Here is a 19,269-nt window from a genome sequence, read left to right on the forward strand (position 1 = left end):
TCTGGAAGTAACTTCAGAACTTGGAATATCTGAGGTATAGAGATTTTTATAAGCAGCAGCAAAAGTAGCACATTTCATGAGGGTGAGTAACTATCTTTTTGCTGATTGTTCTAACTGGTGCAATAATACATTGCTCTTGAATCCCTTTAAATATCACTTTTATTTCTTTTTTTTTTAGAAAACTTCTGCTTTGTATACTAATGGCTTTTTCAGTGGCATCTGTCACCAACATATTCAATTTTCCCCATATATTTAGTTAATTGTTATAGATGTTTTTGAACCTGTGTTTTTATGCATGTCTTGTAACCTTTTTATCTTCTGCTGCAGTTCTATTTTTTCTTGAGCTCTCTCTTTTTTCAGGTGAGAGGTTCTGCTTATCAACCAACCCCTAAATAGTGCTTTACCTGCCTCCTGGAGAAAGCCTCTCTTTATGTTGTCAATATCATTTATCTGAACGTACTGAACAATGTCCTTTTTAATTTCTGCAACCCAATCTTTTTCTTGGAGAAAAAAGCAGCTCACTCCCCCTACACACACACCCTCAAAAAGTGATCATTGGGACCCATCCCAGTTACCAAGTATCACTTTACTGGTGCAGGATCTGACCATGTAATGCTGCCAATTTCAGTGTCTGCTTCATTAAGGATTTACAGATTAACATTATATCTATTCTAGTATATAACTGATGAGGGTGTGAATAAAATGTGTAATCTTTTTCCACTTGATTCAATTCTCTCCATCAAGGTGACAAATTGAACTGTTGGCACAGAGAAGTCAATGCTGCTCCCGCTTCCCTATCCTCCTGGTCTTTTAAATCAGATTTGTCCCAGTCAGGAATAGATGTGCAATTGAAGTCTCCTCCAAGTACAATTTCCCCTTCCCCAAAGTGTTGCAGAGTTTTACAGAAGTCCTTTTGGTTGAGAGCATACACTGAGCCCATCATTATTAATTACCCAGCAACTGTGTCCTTCAACAATCTAAATCATCCCTCCTTCTCCTTACATTGAACTTTAACTCGAAAAGGTATGTGTTTATCAAAACATGTCTCTTGAAACCAATTACATCTTCCATGCTCATAAATTTGTCCCTCCTGAAAATAAGTATATTGAAGTAAAATAATCTGAGCAGGGATTTTAAAATTCTACCAGGGCTTTTTCCCTTTCAATTACATGATGTAGCCCTCTGACATGCAAACATGTCACTTTAAAAGAAAGAACCATTGAGAGTAACTATTCAATGTATTTAAAAACTTGAAATTATTGTGATTTTTTAAGCTGTTTGATGGCATGACCTCTTGTGTTGTCATTGTGTCTCTTATGATGTTGCATTCAAAATTGTGTACCTGAATAGGGCTTGGTTTGTGTTTGCACACTTCCATATCTATTTCTTGTATTAATTCCCCCCACCTTCCCAGTTACCTCCCCTCTTTTGCATTCCCCTTACTTTAAATCCACAAATAAAAACAATATAACATGTAAAACAGTCTCCAAGTGACTATGCTTTGCTGAACCCTAAACCCCTGTACTCTCACCAAGAACACTTGGGCTGTTTCTCTTGCAATCCGAAGGAGGTACATTCTCCACCTATGGGACCTCACCCCTCATCCTTAGGGACAGATTACCACCTGCTGATTTTGAGTTACAAGGAGGATTTACATAGACCCTCTAAAGACTCCTCTCCATCCCATCCCCCTTTTCTCCGGTCTGCTCCATTCTTGGGATTTTATCCCTTACCCATATCACCAACTCCCCTCCTATTGTCCTTTATTTCCTCTATGTTTTAAAATACAGTACACAGCTTATACCCATCACCCCAACTAAAGCAAATTTAATACTATTTTCTTTATAACATTGATATAGTTACTGTTCACTCCTAGTGGCTCCCAAGAAATCCCTTCTGGTTAGTTTCTAGGACAGTGGTCCCCAACCTTTTTGTCTGGCGAGCACCAGACCAAAGACCGTGGCGGTGGTCGAGCATCCGCTGAAATGCCGCGTTGGGGACTCCTGCTCTAGAATATTCCTTAAGTATCCGAGTTCTCTTGTTCAGCTTTACTTCTGCCATTGCCAATGTATTCTCTAGAGTGTTTTGTCTTTTCTTTTCCTATCTTCTTTTTCTTGTTTCATCATTTCCTAAGAGTTTTTTTTAGCAGCTTATCTGTAGTTACTACCTCTGGAGAATCTTCATGTACAAAACTGAGGTATGGATTTCTATCCCAAGAGACTGGAGTGTATTTTTGCCTTGTCTGAAGACACTTAACGTATAATACTGATTTTGGAAACTGAATGAGAGTTTAAATGGGAATCCCCATCTGCAGCAAAAAAATCTGCCCTTCTGAGTGCTACTGTAATTTCCTTCAGCTCTCTTCTATTTTTTAAAGTTAGGATGACGAGGTAAGAGGTCATGGAAAAATTGCAGTTTATGGCCTTGGAGTATGAGCTCTGAATGCACTCTGATTTTTTCATAATTAAATTTTTCTACTAATGATCATGAAATTTCACAATTAGGTCTCTGACTTTCTAAGGCCCAGCAGGGGGAGTGGCATCCTGTGTGCTCTCTCCCCTTTTACACCTTTCAAAGAGCTCAGATGAAACAACTCCAGGATCAACATTTTTACCTACTGAACTGGACTGCCTCCTTCCACATTTTCAGGTGGTCCCTTACTTGAGAAGGAACAACATCAGAATCAATTTTCTATCTCATCTGATTTCGGGTTGATCTCTCTCGGTGCCATCAGTGCCATGCAGCTTTGTTTCTCTCTCACTTACTTCTCTTAGGCCAGTCTCTAGCACAATGACTTGCTCTTCCAAGACAGCAACTTCCTTCTATACTGCAAGAAGCTTAGTTGTCAGATCCTCTCTCATGGACTGAAACTCAGAGATCATCTCCAGAATGTTTGCTTTGGTAGCTATTTGATTTTCCTCAGCCTTGCTATCTGTGCTTGATTTGTCTGCCATGTGTTCACTCGTGGACAGAAAAGTAGACATCTCTCTACACTGTGACTCAGAAGCACTCTTCTTAGTGAGGTATCTTTTTAAATGTTCAGATTTTCTTGGAGCATCTAGCCTCTGAAACTCTGATCTGGTTGGGGTTTTATTTGGTTTTTTTGCAGAAGTTTAGTAGGTTTAGGGGTCAATGGAGGCAGATTGCTTTGCAATTACAGTAGAATCTCAGAGTTACAGGCGCCTCAGGAATGGAGGTTGTCTGTAACTCTGAACAAAGCACAGTTCAGGCTCCAGATTCAGCAGCTGACACTCCAGGCCAGGCTTCAGCAGCAGCTGAGCTCCCTCCTCAGCTCCAGCAGCTTCTTTCCTGGGTCAAACTGAGTTTGCAAGTTTGTCCAACCTCTGGGGTGTGTGTTTGTGCCCCTGTGTAAACAATGTGTTCTCTTCCCACTGGGGAGGGGTGGTGAAAGCGGTGCAGGCCCCAACGCTGCTCCCAGGGCTGTACTTAGCCATTCGGGTGCCCTACGCAAACCCCCCACCCCCCAGGGTCTGGGAGGCAGGAGCTGTGGGGGGCCACTTTCCCCAAACCAAGTGACATAGCTGGGGCAGGGACAAGGGAAACGGAGTAGACTGGGGCTGCATCGCTCTGCTTCCCACCACCAGTGAGTGCAGCGGTCACTTGGGGAAGAGATGGAATGGGGGCAGAGCAGGGGAAAGGGTAAGAGGCAGGGCAGAGGGAGTCCGGGGCCCCACACCCTCCTAGGGATGTTCCTACCCCTTGAAGTGGTTGCAGCCTGCGGGAAGAGGGGGGGGTTGTCAGCCCAGGGATAGGGCTGGTTGCTGGGGCTGGTGCTGTCACGTATGCAGCACACAGTTGCCTAGGGCACCATGAAAATTAGGGCAATTTGGTGCCCCAAATTTCATGGTGCCCTAGGCAGCTGTGTATGCCTAAGGACATCCCTGGCTGCTCCTGCTCTGCTGGCTCCGGCTGCCAGCACCAGCATCTTCACCTCTTAGCTGTAAGTGACTGCCCTGTGCATGGGGTTTGGGTGGGGATAGGCAGCCCAGATGTCCCTACCTTTAAGATGCAGCACTGTCACAGTACAGTATTTGCTCTTTTTGTGTGCATCTCTCTCTCTGCTTCTGCCTGATTAGTTACTTCTGGTTTCACATGGTGTCCGGTTGACCGGTCAGTCCATAACTCTGGTGTTTGTATCCTTGAAATTCTACTGTATCCCCCCAAAGTTCAGGATTTGGGCAGCCATGTTATTCTGCCTCCTGCAGGTCAGCCCAGGATAAAGAGCTGCATAGTTAAGACAACAAGAGTCCACAGGAGCAGGTTACAGAAGGCAGTTACTGAAAGAGCAAACAAGTGGCCATTTGATGACCATAATAGAAGTAATGTTACTACCAGACTACTTACTTTCACATACCAGTACCGTGTCACCGTTAGGCCTTAAATAATCCCTGGCTGTTTCTATGCATATTCTGGGCAGTGGGTTTATGAAACACTGCTGGATCAGAGTCCAACTAGGTCCTTGTGGCTTTTCTCCATTAGACTAATAACCACCTCTGTTGAACTGGAAAATTGAGCTGGCAGTTTCAGATGAGATCATGAGATTAGGACCAAAAAGGAATATAAAAAATATTACTTAAAGGCAAAATGAAGTACAGTGGAGCTTTGGAATAGAAGTTCCAGCTGGAGCACTTATAGGAGAGTGGATGCAAACACATTGGTGGTACTGACGTATCACGGAACATGGGCTACCCCACACGTTGAAAAAGCTTGAGTGAACTTCACTGCTTAACAAAAGTGAAGGCCTATTTAACACTAGCCAGAACCTGACACAATGCAGGCAAGCACCATCCAAGCTTCATACCCCCACCTCACCCACTGACACTGCTCTGCCAATTTAGCTCAATCAAGAGCTGCAAGCTCCTCAGATAGCCGAGCCAATGCAGTTCAATCTCAACTATTCCTGCTATTCAAGGCCTGCGCGCACACACACACACACACACACACAGAGCTGTGCAAGTGCACCTCAGTTCTGATGTACACACTCTTGCTATTCCAGATCTGGATAGGATTGCGATGTGCATGGATATCTACAGGAAACTACACTAGGCTATTTAACGAACTTTCACAGGTGATGCAAACCAGAATTTGAATCTGGGTTTCAAGGGCTGAGAGACAAATGCTCTAACCCGAGCCACACTCTAGAACCCACCCACCTAGCCCCTTCCCTGCTCTCTCTTAGTAGATGAAGTTGCAAAGCATTTTGCAGCAAAATGAAAATCTAAAGCAGAAATTTATTGCAAGGCAGAGACTGAGATACTGCCTGAACTGCAGCTTTGACAGAGCTAAAAATAATCCTACTATAATTCTCATTCTCTGTGTTGGTGATACGATTAGAGGAAACAGTTCTGTGTTTCTCTTGGAGGAGGACCAGGTAACATCTATGCAGAGCTAAACATAGGAGTCTGACAAAGATTCCCAGCGGGCAAGAGGGCAGGCAATTTCGCCCACAATACACATGCTACTGCACCACTGGAATGCTACACACAGAAGGGACTGAGCTTGAGGGGTAGGGCACACTAAGCTTTCCTTCCTTCCATGCCGCAGTGGTTGTTTGGAGTATAGCAATGTACCCAAAGAAGGTTGCTCATTCTGCCAGCCACAGGTAAGGACTGATAGCAGCAACTCCTCTACTATACAAAATAAAAGGCAGCAATAATGACAGAGATTGTCACTGAAAAGCACAGTGTGCCTAGACACCACTGGGCTAGTTCCAACAGATATACCAACAAGCTACGGAGGAGACTGGAGTGTGGTAGGACGACACTCCACACCAATGCCTAGTGCAGACACATGTTCCCAATAAAGAGGAAATGTCATGTACACAGCAGACAAAGGAAAGAGAAGCAGGTATAAAGTTCTAGATGGGTCCCTGAAATACTCATGTGCCCCCTTCAAGCTCTAAATCTCAGAGCTGGAACACCTTCATTCTTTTCCCACGGGGTCACGCTGCTTGAAGTGAAGGATAGGTGCACAAAAGAAGGCTCTCGTGGACAAGGGTAGGAGGCTTAAAAAGGTAATAAACGGAAAGAGTTATGATGGGGAAGTGGAGGGGAGAATGCTAAGAGAGGAGATAGATCACCAAAACAAACATTACCCTATCTGATCGAGACACCTAACGCACCAAGTAAACAGCAAAAGCATCTAGCACACCACTGGCACATAACACAAGTGACAAGCATTACTTTATAGACCCAGACACAACCTTTCAGGATCTCAGGTCAATAACAGGGGAAGAAAGTCCAGGAATGAAGGGGACAAGCAGGGAGAACTATCTTGAACTCATGGTAAGAACAGTTTTAGGTATGATGCCTTTTCAGTGACCTGGACTGTAAAACCCCCTGACACACACATACACTCCACACTGAATAAACAGGAAGGATGATTTTTTGGTTCAGACTTTGGACTGGGATTCATGAGAGCAGAGATCTGCTGTTGGCTCTGCCACAAACTTTCTCAGTTCTACATCTCTAAAATGGGGATAATAATCCTTTCCTATCTCACAAGGGTGTTGTGAAGATAAATACATTATTTTATGAGGTGCCCGGATACAGCAAAATCTGTCACGGCACATTTCTATCCATCCACCTCATTCAGTGATCAGCATCTAAGGAGACAGATTTCAAATACACTAAAGCACACCTTTACATTTTTCATATGGCACAACAGACAGCTCTTCAGCATCTCAGAGATAGATCTCTTCAGCCTTTCATCACCTGCAGGTGCACTTCCTTAAGAAGATAGAGGGCTGAGACTCCACCGGTAAAAAAGCAAATGCACCAGTGAGATGGCTAGTCCACTAATAAAAATCTCAAACACTCAGTTCTTCAATGACATCTTGAAGACTAACCTGTAGCCACATGGTCATGGGAACATGGACAACTTCTAAATATCCCCTCCATATACAGCATAGGACTCCATCTAAAGAGAGCGAAAACTAGATCCCAGGTTACAACAAAAGCAAATACTCGCCACAAATCATGCAACTTCATTAGAGCGCTGCACCTTCCCTTTGCCCCTGCATACTTATGTTTAAAAGGGAAATGCAACAGAGAAAATAGCCAACTACTTTCTTCATTGACCCAAGAGACCCAGAGAACATGCAAGCATTTGTAAAACACATTGGTGCCTCTCCGGAGCTGATCCCTGCGCTGTCCTATTACTACTCAGCCCATCAGCAATGACAGAAGCCAGGTAAATGGAATGATTACAGCTCTTTGTCACACGGATGATATTGAGTCTGACCCAGGGCTGTAATCTACAGAGTAGTTATTAAGGAGAAAAAAAAAAAAACCATTGCAGGAAGAGCAAGGCATTCATGATTTTACTTTAGAAAGGAAACTAACAGGTGTATACGGGGAGAGAGTGCTGAACAGAAGAGCCAGTTAGTTCATCTTTCCTCTGCTTTCAGTGAATATCTTCAACCTCAAATTACAGGTCAGTCTGGCCACAAACAAACAGCAGAAAGGGGTAGCTAGACTGAGCTCCTGCCAAGCATAAGCAATTAATTGGGGTCTGCAGGAATGAGAGGGAGCTAAGCAGGGGGAGGAAAAGCAATTCAGCACCACAGGATCAGATGGTACAGAAACACCAGCCCTTCCCTGTATTCTCCAGTCAATAAATCTGCTTGGTTAGATGAGAGGAAATAAGGCAGGAGTTCAACTGCTGCAATGTGGCCCTCCTCCTGCAAAGCCTGGCAGATCACCAGCTCCTGTCACACCAGGCAACCCACTGTCTCGGGGGCTTCAGCATGCAAGTACAGGCCAATCTATGGGCTGGTTGATGTCTAAAGAGCTGATGATGATCTGCTAGATTCTGTAGGAGGAATGTCTGGCACAGTGCACTTCCTCTGGCTCACAGCAAAGGGACTCTCCTTGCCCCACACAACCTCCCCTCAGGTTCCAACTGACAAACCTCCTGAGAGAGAGGGAAGCCTTCTCTTCCTGTAATGTTTAGTTGCTCTTGTGAATCCCCATCTGGTCATCTCTGCTCCCTTCAACCTACACTGAGCAGCACCTACAGCTGTGGTAAACTCCAACCTCCTCCTTTGGTGTCTGGAGGCCCATACATTATACTAGTAGCTGAAAGCCTGAGCTGTCCCATCAGTGTGGCAGTCGGACAATCTGCAGACTCCCTCATACAACCGATGAAACTGTCGCACACAAATTAGCTGTAGAGTAAGGGTGGTGATTGGTTGAGTTATATTTAATATAACAATGGTCTAAGGCTCTTGGCATGGCATAGATACGTGTCTCACTCTAGCTGTACATCACACTGGTATAATCTGTAAAGTCAAAATGGCTAAAATCTTAAAAACTGGATGGTAACAGACCATGAAACCCAGTGATGACTGAACCTGGTAATATTTTGAACAGAAAGAGCTCTTAGCCTTGCTTGGATCTGTTTCCATTGCCTACCCCTGACTCAACAGACATTCTAGGCTTCAGAGTGACACACAGAGTGACAAAACTGGAAACATACATATTATACCCTGGAATATGTAGTCCAGCCATACAACACAGCCTAGAGAGAATGGGAGTATGAAATATCCAAACTGCAGTTCCCATGAGGCACTGTGGCACCACAGGTGAACATACAGTAATGTTGAATTGACCCAAAAAGAAATGTTTACATTTGGTTTGATTCAATGAAATGTTTCAATTTGGTTTGAACTGAAACAAAATACTTTCATTTCAATTTTCCCAACAGACAATTTTTTCTTCCAAAAAAACCAAAAAGTTTTCCCACAGAAAATTTTGGTTTTTGCAGAAACTGCACTTTCCATTAAAAATTCAAAAACTGATGGAGAGCCCCTGACCAGCTTACAGACCAATCCTGCAAGGTGTGAGATGTCCTCCTTCCCCTTTAGATTCATGAGGAGTTGAGGTAACAGAGTACCTTGCAGGATCAGGTACTTAACTATAAATCTCTATGCAAATACAGACACTTTTTTAAAAAGGAAAGTAAAAGGAACAGAAGACTCATTAGAAACATTAGTCTCCACAAACTGCAACTCCATGTCTAAGACACAGTGAAGCATGGGGCAGCTCATTCTAATACCCCATAGCCTGGCTTTCCCCAATCCTGGATACACACAGTACATTTCATTTTTGCAACTCTTTGGTTCAAATTTTTTTCAGATTAAAAGGATGGGAGAGGGAAAATGGGGCAGCAGACTATTTTCCCCATTTTTTGATGGCTATTTTGCATGCCTCTAACAGAAAGAGGAAGGCCTTTTTTAATTTAACACTGACATTTTGCAGGCTATTAATCTATTTCATGGATCAGGCCCTTCTGGTACACAAGGATTAGTCACAGTTTCAAAATCACATGAGAAGTGGTTACTTTATCAGACACATTTGCATTTAATGTTGCAAGTCATATTCTTGGTTAGGAAAGAGACAACATGGTCTGTTTATTTTGTCCCCATCACAGAGGCAGGTATCACATGCACTACATTGTGCAATTTCCCGGGGGCAACATTTTTTATTACAAACTAGTGATAGCAGAGGGCTATTTTGTTCCTGTTCAAAGCCTTCATCAGCGCACTAGATCTCCCTGTCTGACTGCAGCTGCTTTGTTAGTGAACAGATTGTATGCAGTGGCAAGCCCACTATACGAGATTATAGGTATATGGTGGGCAAGACCAATGGACAAGTCAATTTGAGAACAAGTTTCACACTACTATCTACATCCCTAATATCTTTCTCATACTCATTCCTAGTGAACATACAGATGCTGCTGAAACGAGGTCTGATTCCTGGCTCCTGACAATATAATGCCTGTTCAGTGACCTGGACTGTAAACACCCCGCCCCCCCCAATACACACATACTTGTATTTGCTTTAAATTGTATGAAATGATCAGTGGGTCAGGGAGGTGCCCAGTGCAGAGAGAGTACCCCAGAATGGGGACACCCTAGCCCCTGTCCTAGGTAACCACAGCAGAGTTGGAGGTCAAGCCCCCCAGGAATCCTGGGCCCAGCCTTGTCAGGGTTACGAGGACTCTGCCAGGCAGGAGAATGGAAGGGGAGTCCTCAAGGGCAGGGAGGCCTCTGGGTAAAGGAAGTGGGAGCGAGGACTCAGATCCTTTCACTAGCCCACTTCAGCGGGGTAGTGCAGAACCCAGGAAAGTTCCCCACAATAGCAGGACCATTCCCCCATTTAGACATACTTTAAGAATCACATGTCATGAATTTGATGGCCTCAGCTTAGCTACTAGTGGTCTCAAATCCAATGAAATAGACAAATACCACAGCAAGCTGCATGTTGGCTCTACCTGGGTGCACATGTGACCCTCAGAACAGCACTGCCCAGATTAATACAGAGCACAATGGTAAACAAAACTCCCTATACCTTGTCCACCTGCAGAAGCAACTTGAAAAGCAATCTGGACTCCACCCTGTGCTGTAGCAGACAAGCTACTATGCCTCGCCCAGTAACTGGGAAAATGCATGAGCTCTGGGTTGGAAATTGGCTTTGAGACTCCCTGCTACTCAGCACTAACACGCTCCACAGATTGACACTGTGAACCGACTCAACAGCATTAGTTTGAGGTCTGCAAATCTACAAGAGATCTGGCCAGAACAGCACTAACAGGACCTGTAACTCAGAACTGGATCTTGGTGTAAACAGATTCTAATTTAATCCAGATAATGACATTGAAAGAAGTGTTTTTAAAAGCTTTCTTTAAAGCAGGGAGTTAGATGCCAATAGCCGTGATAAACCGCTCTGCACCAATAATGCAAAGCCCAGCACTTTCACTCCCTCAATCACATACACACGCTCTCTTTCTCTAGTGGCTATTCAACCAAGAGGGAAGAAACAACTCCCCAGGTAACAGTCCACTTTTCATTTGCACCTTCTCCAGTCTGTCCCTTGGTTCTGTTTCCAGCAGCAAATCCCCGAACCTAGTTACCTAGATATCTCACAAGGGAGCTTGGAGGATTAGTGAATGTTTGTGCTATATTTTGAAGCTGTACTGTGCTACATAATTGTTAACCATTTATTATTAGCATTTATATATTTACACTATTTCCCTAATGCCAGAAAAGAGACAGAGGTCCCAAATTCACTTTGGCCTCTGTGGAATTGCACCCCTTTACACTACAGCTGAATTTAGCCCAAGAATTGTTAATCCACCTCCCTGGAGCAGGTGATGCTAAGAAATTTTCCAAACTTCAGCACATCTTTCACTACCCTCTTTGTTTCCTCCCTAACTCCCATTCATTAGCTAAGGACTTTGTGGATTAAGGCTATGGGACAATCTAGCAGGTCTACTGCAAGTCCTACTTTTCAGGGTAGGGGGCTTTTGGCTACTCCAGAGCTAGCCATTTAAAAAATACAGATAAACTTGAGTCATTGAACACAGAGGCAGCAATGCAGGACTCAGTAGATCAGACTGTTTGAGATTCCATCTGTGGGTTTAAGGTTACGATCTTCAGTTTGATAAAAGCTTCCTCCCTGTTCCCCCACCCCATACCTTAAACCCTATCACATCTGAAGCCCCCATTCAGTGCTCCATTTCCTGCCCTAAGATCCTTCCCCAGATCCTCAGGACCCTTTATGCACCATCTGATCAGGAAGGCTGCAGGGGAAAAACAAGCCATTTTGAATTTAAACGTTAAGGGAGAAAAACTTACTTTGCAGCATTTGCCTTGGTGGGGCATCCACAGATCTGCCTGTTTAAAGAGCATCTCGGCCGAATCTCTGCACCACTTGGAACCTTCAGCAGCAACTTCCAGTACTGCTGCCCTCAGAGAGAGAGAGCAAGAGAGAGGGCGAGAAAACATGCACAGAGTCCAATGCTGCAGAGAGACAGGAGCAGCAGAGTGAAGCACCAATCTGCTGATTAATTCAGCCTGTTTCCAGTCATGCTGCAGATCCAGCAAGGAGGCGGTGGATCGGGGGTGGGGGTGAAGCAATGGGTGGGGAGGGGAAAAAGAAGAAAGTTCATACAGGATGACACCAGATGTCTGCAAGAATGACCCATTCATCAAATGGAGCCAACACAGCCAGATACCTTGTGTGTGTGTGTGTGCATATATGCACATACATCTGCATATGCAGTAAGGGAGGATACTGACTGATAAGGACATACGGAAAAGCCGATGACAAACTAGACAGGACAAAATGCTAGCAAATACACTATGGTGGGGGAGGGGCAGCACTGCCCAGCATGGTAGACTAGAGAGAGATGAAAAAGATCTATCAAGTTCTATCTTCCCATTAATATGTCCATGGGAGATAGCAACACACTGATGGCTTAACACCTTGGGGCTCAAGCTCAATTTTTTAAAATTATTATTATGCCGCTACCTCAATATAATGTCATCCAATATAACATGAATTTGGATATAATGCGGTAAAGCAGTGCTCCGGGGAGGGCGGGGATGTGCACTCCAGTGGATCAAAGCAAGTTCAATATAACACAGTTTCACCTATAACGCGGTAAGATTTTTTGGCTCCCAAGAACAGCGTTATATTGAGGTAGAGGTGTATTTAAAATGATTCAAGAAGGTTACAGGCCTGATTTGCCAAGCTGAGTTGATGTTTCTCTCTCCCTCGCTCTTGCTCCCAGCAGGGTATCCCAGCAGCACTCAGGATGCAGAGAGCGCCAGGTACCCCTCTAAACATCAAATATTCATAGAGCGTGCCTTGGGAGCGCAAACAGAAAGTGCAGTGCAGGTTATTAATAACAGCGTATTGTGCCTGAGGCTTGACACTTACTGAGACCTGGGTCACTGGCCACACAGGAGCTCATGGAGGGCATGAGATTAGTGGAGAGAGAGAGCACATACAAGAAGCCCAGAGTGGAACTGGAAAAAGACTACAGGGAAATGGACAAATGGATCTTTGAGATGATAAGAAGGAGCCTATCCCATTGCCTCACTCTAATCCTGTTATGCAGATGCTCCCCTCTATGGGGTAACTTAATCAGTACATAATTGGGGCAGAGACTGTGACCCGTAAATATTTGTACAACTTCTATTTCAAGGGGCCCTGATCCTAACTGAAAGAAAAATATTTAACAACAACTACTGTACTACCACTCAAGATAGGAAGGACCCTGAATCTGGGGTTAGGACGGGGCACCCACACGTCACCAAACCAATGGATATGTTGACAGCTTAACAAGAGCCTGAGAGTCGTACCAAACTGTGTAAAATGGAGCAGACTGCAACCATGCACCTCTTGAATATACAGCAGCCACCTCTGAAGAGTAACAGTCTTACATGTAGCGTAGCTTGGCTACTCAAATAAAGCTGGAGCATTGCATGCTAGCATCAGCACTCTCCACTGGAAACAACTTCATGTGCACAAGAAGGGTGACCACAGGCTGCACAGAAGAGCTCTGCTTCTTAACCCATGATTGGCCAAATGCGTTGCCCTCTGTGTCAATCACAGGCATCAGTAATGACTGAACCTTGGTTTGACGACTTTCTTCTCCATATGCCTAAATGAGTATGTGGTCGTCAGAGCACCACAATGCCATTGGCACACTGTCGTCACGATACATACCCAAAAGGTGGCATGTAATAGATCACTGGAAAACTAATAACTCACTGATCATTAATACTGTTGCATGATGGATGTACGGTAAACCCACAAAAGACTTAATAGATGTGTGCTACAAATGTGTTCTTAAAATGTATTTGGCAAGCAGTGTCCAAGCCAGACTTGTTCCAGACAAAGAAACGTGGTTCCGCCTAATTGAACGTGAATGTGTGTCTGTTGTAAATTAGGCAAAGTGTGACCAAAGACAAAGAAAAGCACATTTACATACAAGGTAAACAAAGCCATCGAGAGAGCAAGTGAGGAAAGTCAACTACTTAATCTTGATGGGGGAAATGGAGACTGCACCCCCAGGAAGCCTTCCTGCCTCCTGAAGCAGGGTCAATGAACTGTGGGAAGATGTCACAGTGTCTACCCCTCAACAGGAGAGAGCAGCTTTGTCTGGGCTTACTTTTCAAATGTTTACTGGACTCTAAAAAGAAAGAGGAGAGAACTCCATAGTTATCCATCAAGGGACTAAAATGACCGGAGCCAATGGATCCTTCACTCAAGGGGTGGAGGATTGAAGTCTCTGGGAACTGAGTACAGTAAATTTGCTGAGATTAAGTTTTAGTAGCATATGTTTATTATTGTTTGCCTGTAACTCTTTCTATATTTATTCCTTATACTTGGTATCATTTAAACTTGTGACTTTTGTTTAATAAACTTGTTTTACTTCTATTATAAAACAATTCAGTGCTTTGATTAAAATAGAGTGCTTGTCAAAACCAGGTTAAATTAATGAGTTGCTGGTTACTGTCTCTTCAAAGAAGCAGGAAACTTAGTAGCTTCGCTGTGTGTTCCAGGAGAGTGCTGGAACATTGCAGGGCAGAAACATGGGGTGGAGGTGAAGGGGTGTTGGGGTCACCCTGGAAAAGTAACTCTGTGGGGAAGCCAGGGTGTGACCTGCATGGTTGTAGGCTGGCTGTTGGCATCAGAGCAGTGCCACAGCAGCATAGCATTTAAGGCACCCAGGATTGCATGGCAGATAATCATACAACCCCTTGCTGGTCTGGGTTGAACTCCCAAAGCGTCACGAGCATCAGCAAAATCCTCCAGTTAAAATCATAAGTGCAGAGACCCTGGGTCTCACATTAAGAACCAAATCTAAAGGCAGAGACCCAAATGATCACAGAATTTCTCTCTACACTTGTACTAAGACACATATTTGTATGTAACCCTATTAATACCTACGGCCAAAGTTGAAGGAAAGCAGGGAGTGCACCTAGTGTCATCTCAAGAGAAAGAAAGAGTGTGGAGTGGGCGTGTAAGAAGAGGCAGCCTGTATCTCTCTCCAGGGCATTTTGTTTCCTATATGATACCATCTTAAACTGCACAAAGGAATAAAGTGTCTTAAACACGAATCTCTCTTCCATCCTCTTTTCTGCACAGTTCCGAGCAAGTGAACAGTTAACCCCTGTTGCCTAGTGTTGAGTCAGAACCTTAAAATGTCAAACAGTGGGGAAAAAAATATTTTAACTTGCTTAGGTCTTAACTTTTTCCCAACTCTGCTTGGCTTCAGCCTGGCTCCGACATGCCAATCGTCAACAGCAAACCCAAGATAACAGAAATAAATTCACTCTACTATTCTTGTTATACTATATTTTCTAGGGATCACTATCCTATTGCATGTTACACAGGACAATCATCCATGATACACAAGCATCCCTTCCTCACTGGATTGACGTCAAAGATGTTAGCAGTTGGCATTACAAGTTGTATCTGGTTGTGTATCTATCCTTGAAAAACAGAGTGTATCTTCAAAGAAACAGAAGCTGCAACAATCAAATCTGAGGATAAACTAGGTGTTGGTGTAGAGGACAGGGAGTAAAGGCAGATTCAACTTGGGACACAGGGAGAGAGAAGCCTGTAGAATAAAGACTGATTTGAGGAGAAGACAAGGTATTAGAGAAGCTGCAGAGCAGGGAAGGGAAGAGGAGAGGTATAGCTGAAGGTTCAAAGAGAATAACCACTGGTCAGTACATAAGGGACGTATGAGACAGGTGCTTAGACAAGAGCCATATAGGCTGCTTTGAGAAAGAAAGTAGAAAGACAGGGGGTATGGGACATACCAGGCAGGAAGGGAAATGATCTGGCTCAGGGGACTAGTAACTTTTACTTTCAAGTTCTCCCCCCTGCCCCACACCTCCCATTGGCCGGGAAGCTGGACCCGCTGCTGGCTGCTTCCAGAGCACAGCGCAGTGTCGGAACAGGTAGGCACTATCCTGCCTTAGCTGGGCAGCACGGCCGACAGGACTTTTAATGTCCTGGTCAGCAGTGCTGACCAGAGCCGCTGGTTCGCCGAGCAAGGCAACCCAGTGCCTTGCATGCCACGAACCAGTATTGAGTCGCGACCCGAACTTTGAAAAACACTGCAGTAGAACCTCAGGGTTACGAGCACCAGTTACACAAACTGACTGGTCAACCACACACCTCATTTGGAACCATAAGTACACGATTAGGAAGCAGGAGACACACAAAAAAAGCAAACAATACTGTACTGTACTGTACTGTGTTAAATATAAACCACTAAAATAAATAAAAATAAATGGAAAGTTTAAAAAAGATTTGGCGAGATAAGGGAACAGTTTCTGTGCTTGTTTCATTTAAATTAAGATGGTTAAAAGCAGCATTGTTCTTCTGCACAATAAATTTTCAAATCTGTGTTAAGTCAATGTCCAGCTGTAAAATTTTGAAAGAACCACAATGTTTTTTTTCCCAGAATTATGAACGTTTCAGGGTTACGAGCAACTGCCATTCCCAAGACCTTCTGACTGCCATGCAGGCAGCACACACACCTAATTGAAATTGACAAGAGCAATCACTTGAAGAACTATTGTGATCTATTATAAGATTTGAATGACAAGAGACTCAAGTAAAACTCCCAAGTTCCAAGCATCAAATAGCAGTGGTACGATCAAGAATCTCAGTTGTGTCAAAACTAGATATGGACATTCTGAAGCTCAGCATGCTCATTTGCACAGATAGCAGCACACGAAGTGGACTTCTAGAGCTCAGCTGTTCCGTTAACAGTGCTAGTCTCGGAGCCTGAGAGTAGCCTGAAAGGCTGTGGCATAACTGCACGTAATTGCTTCTTGTCTTAAACTGATTAATACCGGAGCAGTCCAGAGCGCCATTAACAACAGAACAAATAGATGATTACCTTAATTGTAACATTACCTCCACAGTCTTAGCAATTTAAATTGAAAGCACCACAGTTCAACAAGGTCCTCACGCAAAATATATTGAGGAGGTCACAGATGCAGGCATGGGCAAGCCTAGCTTCTCGTTGTCTCATATAAAGTAAGAGTACAACTCCAGCTAAGAAAAAGTATACCAATCTCAAGCCAAATAGTGAGGGATGCTTCGCATTTCCTGTGCCACTTGTGTTTCTATGTTAATGTTGTAGAGCAGTGGTTCTCAAACTTTTTTGTTCGTAGATCACTTGAAAATTGCTGAGGGTCTCGGCGGACCATTTAATGATCTTTCCAAACGTTGTTTGTATTGTTAGCTAACTATTGTAAAGTGCTTTGGATAAAAACGCTATGTAAAAAATTCTTAATAATAAATGTTGTTTTGTTCTACAAATAAAAGCACACCACTCATATTTTAATATCAGTGGTCTTATGTTTCTAATGCAATGGATGTCTCTCTTCCCCACCACAGTAGCCCCCAAGCTGGGCCTGGGAAGAAGGGGGGGGTCTCTCCCCTGCCACAGTAGCCACAGAGCTGAGGCTGGGAAGGAGGGAGGTTTCTCCCCAGCAGCTGCAGCCCTGGAGCTGGGGAAAGTTGCCTCTTTCTCTGGCCACCGCAGCCCTGCACGTCCCAAATTCACCCAACCCTCTCTTCTCACTCCACTGCCCCCTCCCACCTACCTCCTATTCCCCCCCCAAGGCCACCACGTGACCTTATATGTGCATCTTCTACAGGGTCCAGGCACCTAATTAGTGGAACCACGGGCCTGCACGGCTCCACTAATTAGGTGGGTGGTCCTTCATTCTCTCGTGTACGGCTGCCCAGGTGTGCCCCTTAGAGGGAACTATCCATGGATCACCTGAACGGAGGTGGTCCATGGACCACAGTTTGAGAACCTCTGTGTAGAGAAAGTCTGTCTCTCAAACTATTTTCTAACAAGGTAATCTGCACTAATAAGCAAAAGGCAGCCAGCGTGAGACTGTAGAATATGCTCAACAAGGGAAATGGCTGCATGGAGAATAAAATGGAGGTAGTTACTGTGATCTGGCAATGAAAAGGCTACAATGGTTGGAGAGGGAGGCAAGTGAGAGGAAAGAGCACAGAGGGTGAAGTCATAAGTGTTTTTTCTCACCAGTGCTGGTCTAGAGCAGTTGTACACATGATCTTCTCCAGCTTTGGTCTCAAACACTATCTCTCGCCCAGACCAGGCCCAGACCAGGCCCCAGAATAGGGCATGTACCTGTTCATTCTCTCGAGTGACAAATACATTTGATACTTGAGTGACTACAGATATTCATGAATAAAAAAAGTGGCCAATAGAGTAGTGTCTGCTGCTCTATTTCTTCTTAGCATCATCAACTTGGATTTCACCTTAAGGAGACAGCAGTGCATATAAGGCCAATAATCTTCCATGAACCACTGCAAATATCGCTTTAAAGTTCCCGACTGCACCTACCCACCACCGAGGCCTCTCTCCCCCTTCTTTCCTTAGGATTGGAAACAAACTAGGCAACAAGAGACTAGTTGCACACAAAACACACACAGATATTAGTTAATCTGACATTTACAAGGGCAGATATAGAAATAATATTGCCCAGCTAGCCCTGGAGAGAGGCAGAACTGTCCAAACAGCATACATACAGGGCAAGTCTAACTGAGCAGCAGGAAAATGTTACTCAGTTAAATGGAAAATTTCTCCACACAACCTCAGGCCCGCTTTATAAAAATATTTGCAGCGATTTAACCATTCACAAAAGACACCAGGATAAGTACTCGGATGACTGAAGACCTCAATTCATCCTCAGAATAGGACAGGTATAGCCTAAGTAGCACCACACACACACTTCCCCTACACTGTCCCACTAGCACGCTTAACCCTACATCTATGGGTAGTGTAGGACTATTTCTAGAGATGAGAAGGGATTTCAATCTTTATGGCCCGTTCAACCCTACACTTTTCTAAAGAATCCCAACCAAGGGTGCTAACTGAGATATAAGTCCAACACAGATTGCAAAGAGTTACAAAAGGATCACAAAATTGGGTGACCAGGCAACAAAATGGCAAAAGAAATTAAATGTTGACAAATGCAAAGTAATGCATATTGGAAAACATAATCCAAACTATACATACAAAATGATGAAGTTTAAATTAGCTGTTACCACTTAAGAAAGATCTTGGAATCATCATGGATAGTTTTCTGAAAACGTCTGCTCAGTGTGCAGCAGCAGACAAAAAAAGCTAACAATGTTAGGAACCATTACGAAAGACAGAGATAATACGACAGAAAATATAATGCCACAAAATCCACAGTACACCCACATCCTGAATACTGAGTGCAGTTCTGGTCACCCCATCTCAAAAAAGAGATATTAGAACTGGAAAAAGTACAAAGAAGGGCAACAAAAGTGATTAGGAATATGGAACAATGTCCATATGAGGAGCGGTTAAGAAGACTGGGACAGTTTAAAAAGTTTAGAAAAGAGACTATTAAGGGGAGATATG

General features: G+C 44.0%; 1 protein-coding gene across 7 annotated transcripts in view; it reads right to left on the reverse strand.

The window, feature by feature from the left end:
- Nucleotides 1-19,269, reverse strand: part of TMEM94 (transmembrane protein 94) — a 111,465-nt gene that overhangs the window by 74,233 nt on the left and 17,963 nt on the right. The window contains exon 1 of one of the 7 annotated variants that reach the window (XM_032792928.2): nt 11,660-11,841. The exons of 5 other annotated variants lie outside the window; for them this stretch is intronic. In XM_032792928.2, coding sequence (XP_032648819.1) covers nt 11,660-11,809 — 150 coding nt within the window. In that variant the 5' untranslated portion in view covers nt 11,810-11,841. Of the gene's footprint in view, nt 1-11,659; nt 11,842-19,269 lie in introns of those variants that run through there. One more of the 7 variants, XM_032792929.2, reaches the window with a different exon arrangement.

This window comes from Chelonoidis abingdonii, chromosome 13 (assembly GCF_003597395.2).
Source record: "Chelonoidis abingdonii isolate Lonesome George chromosome 13, CheloAbing_2.0, whole genome shotgun sequence".
Lineage (NCBI taxonomy): Eukaryota > Metazoa > Chordata > Testudines > Testudinidae > Chelonoidis > Chelonoidis abingdonii.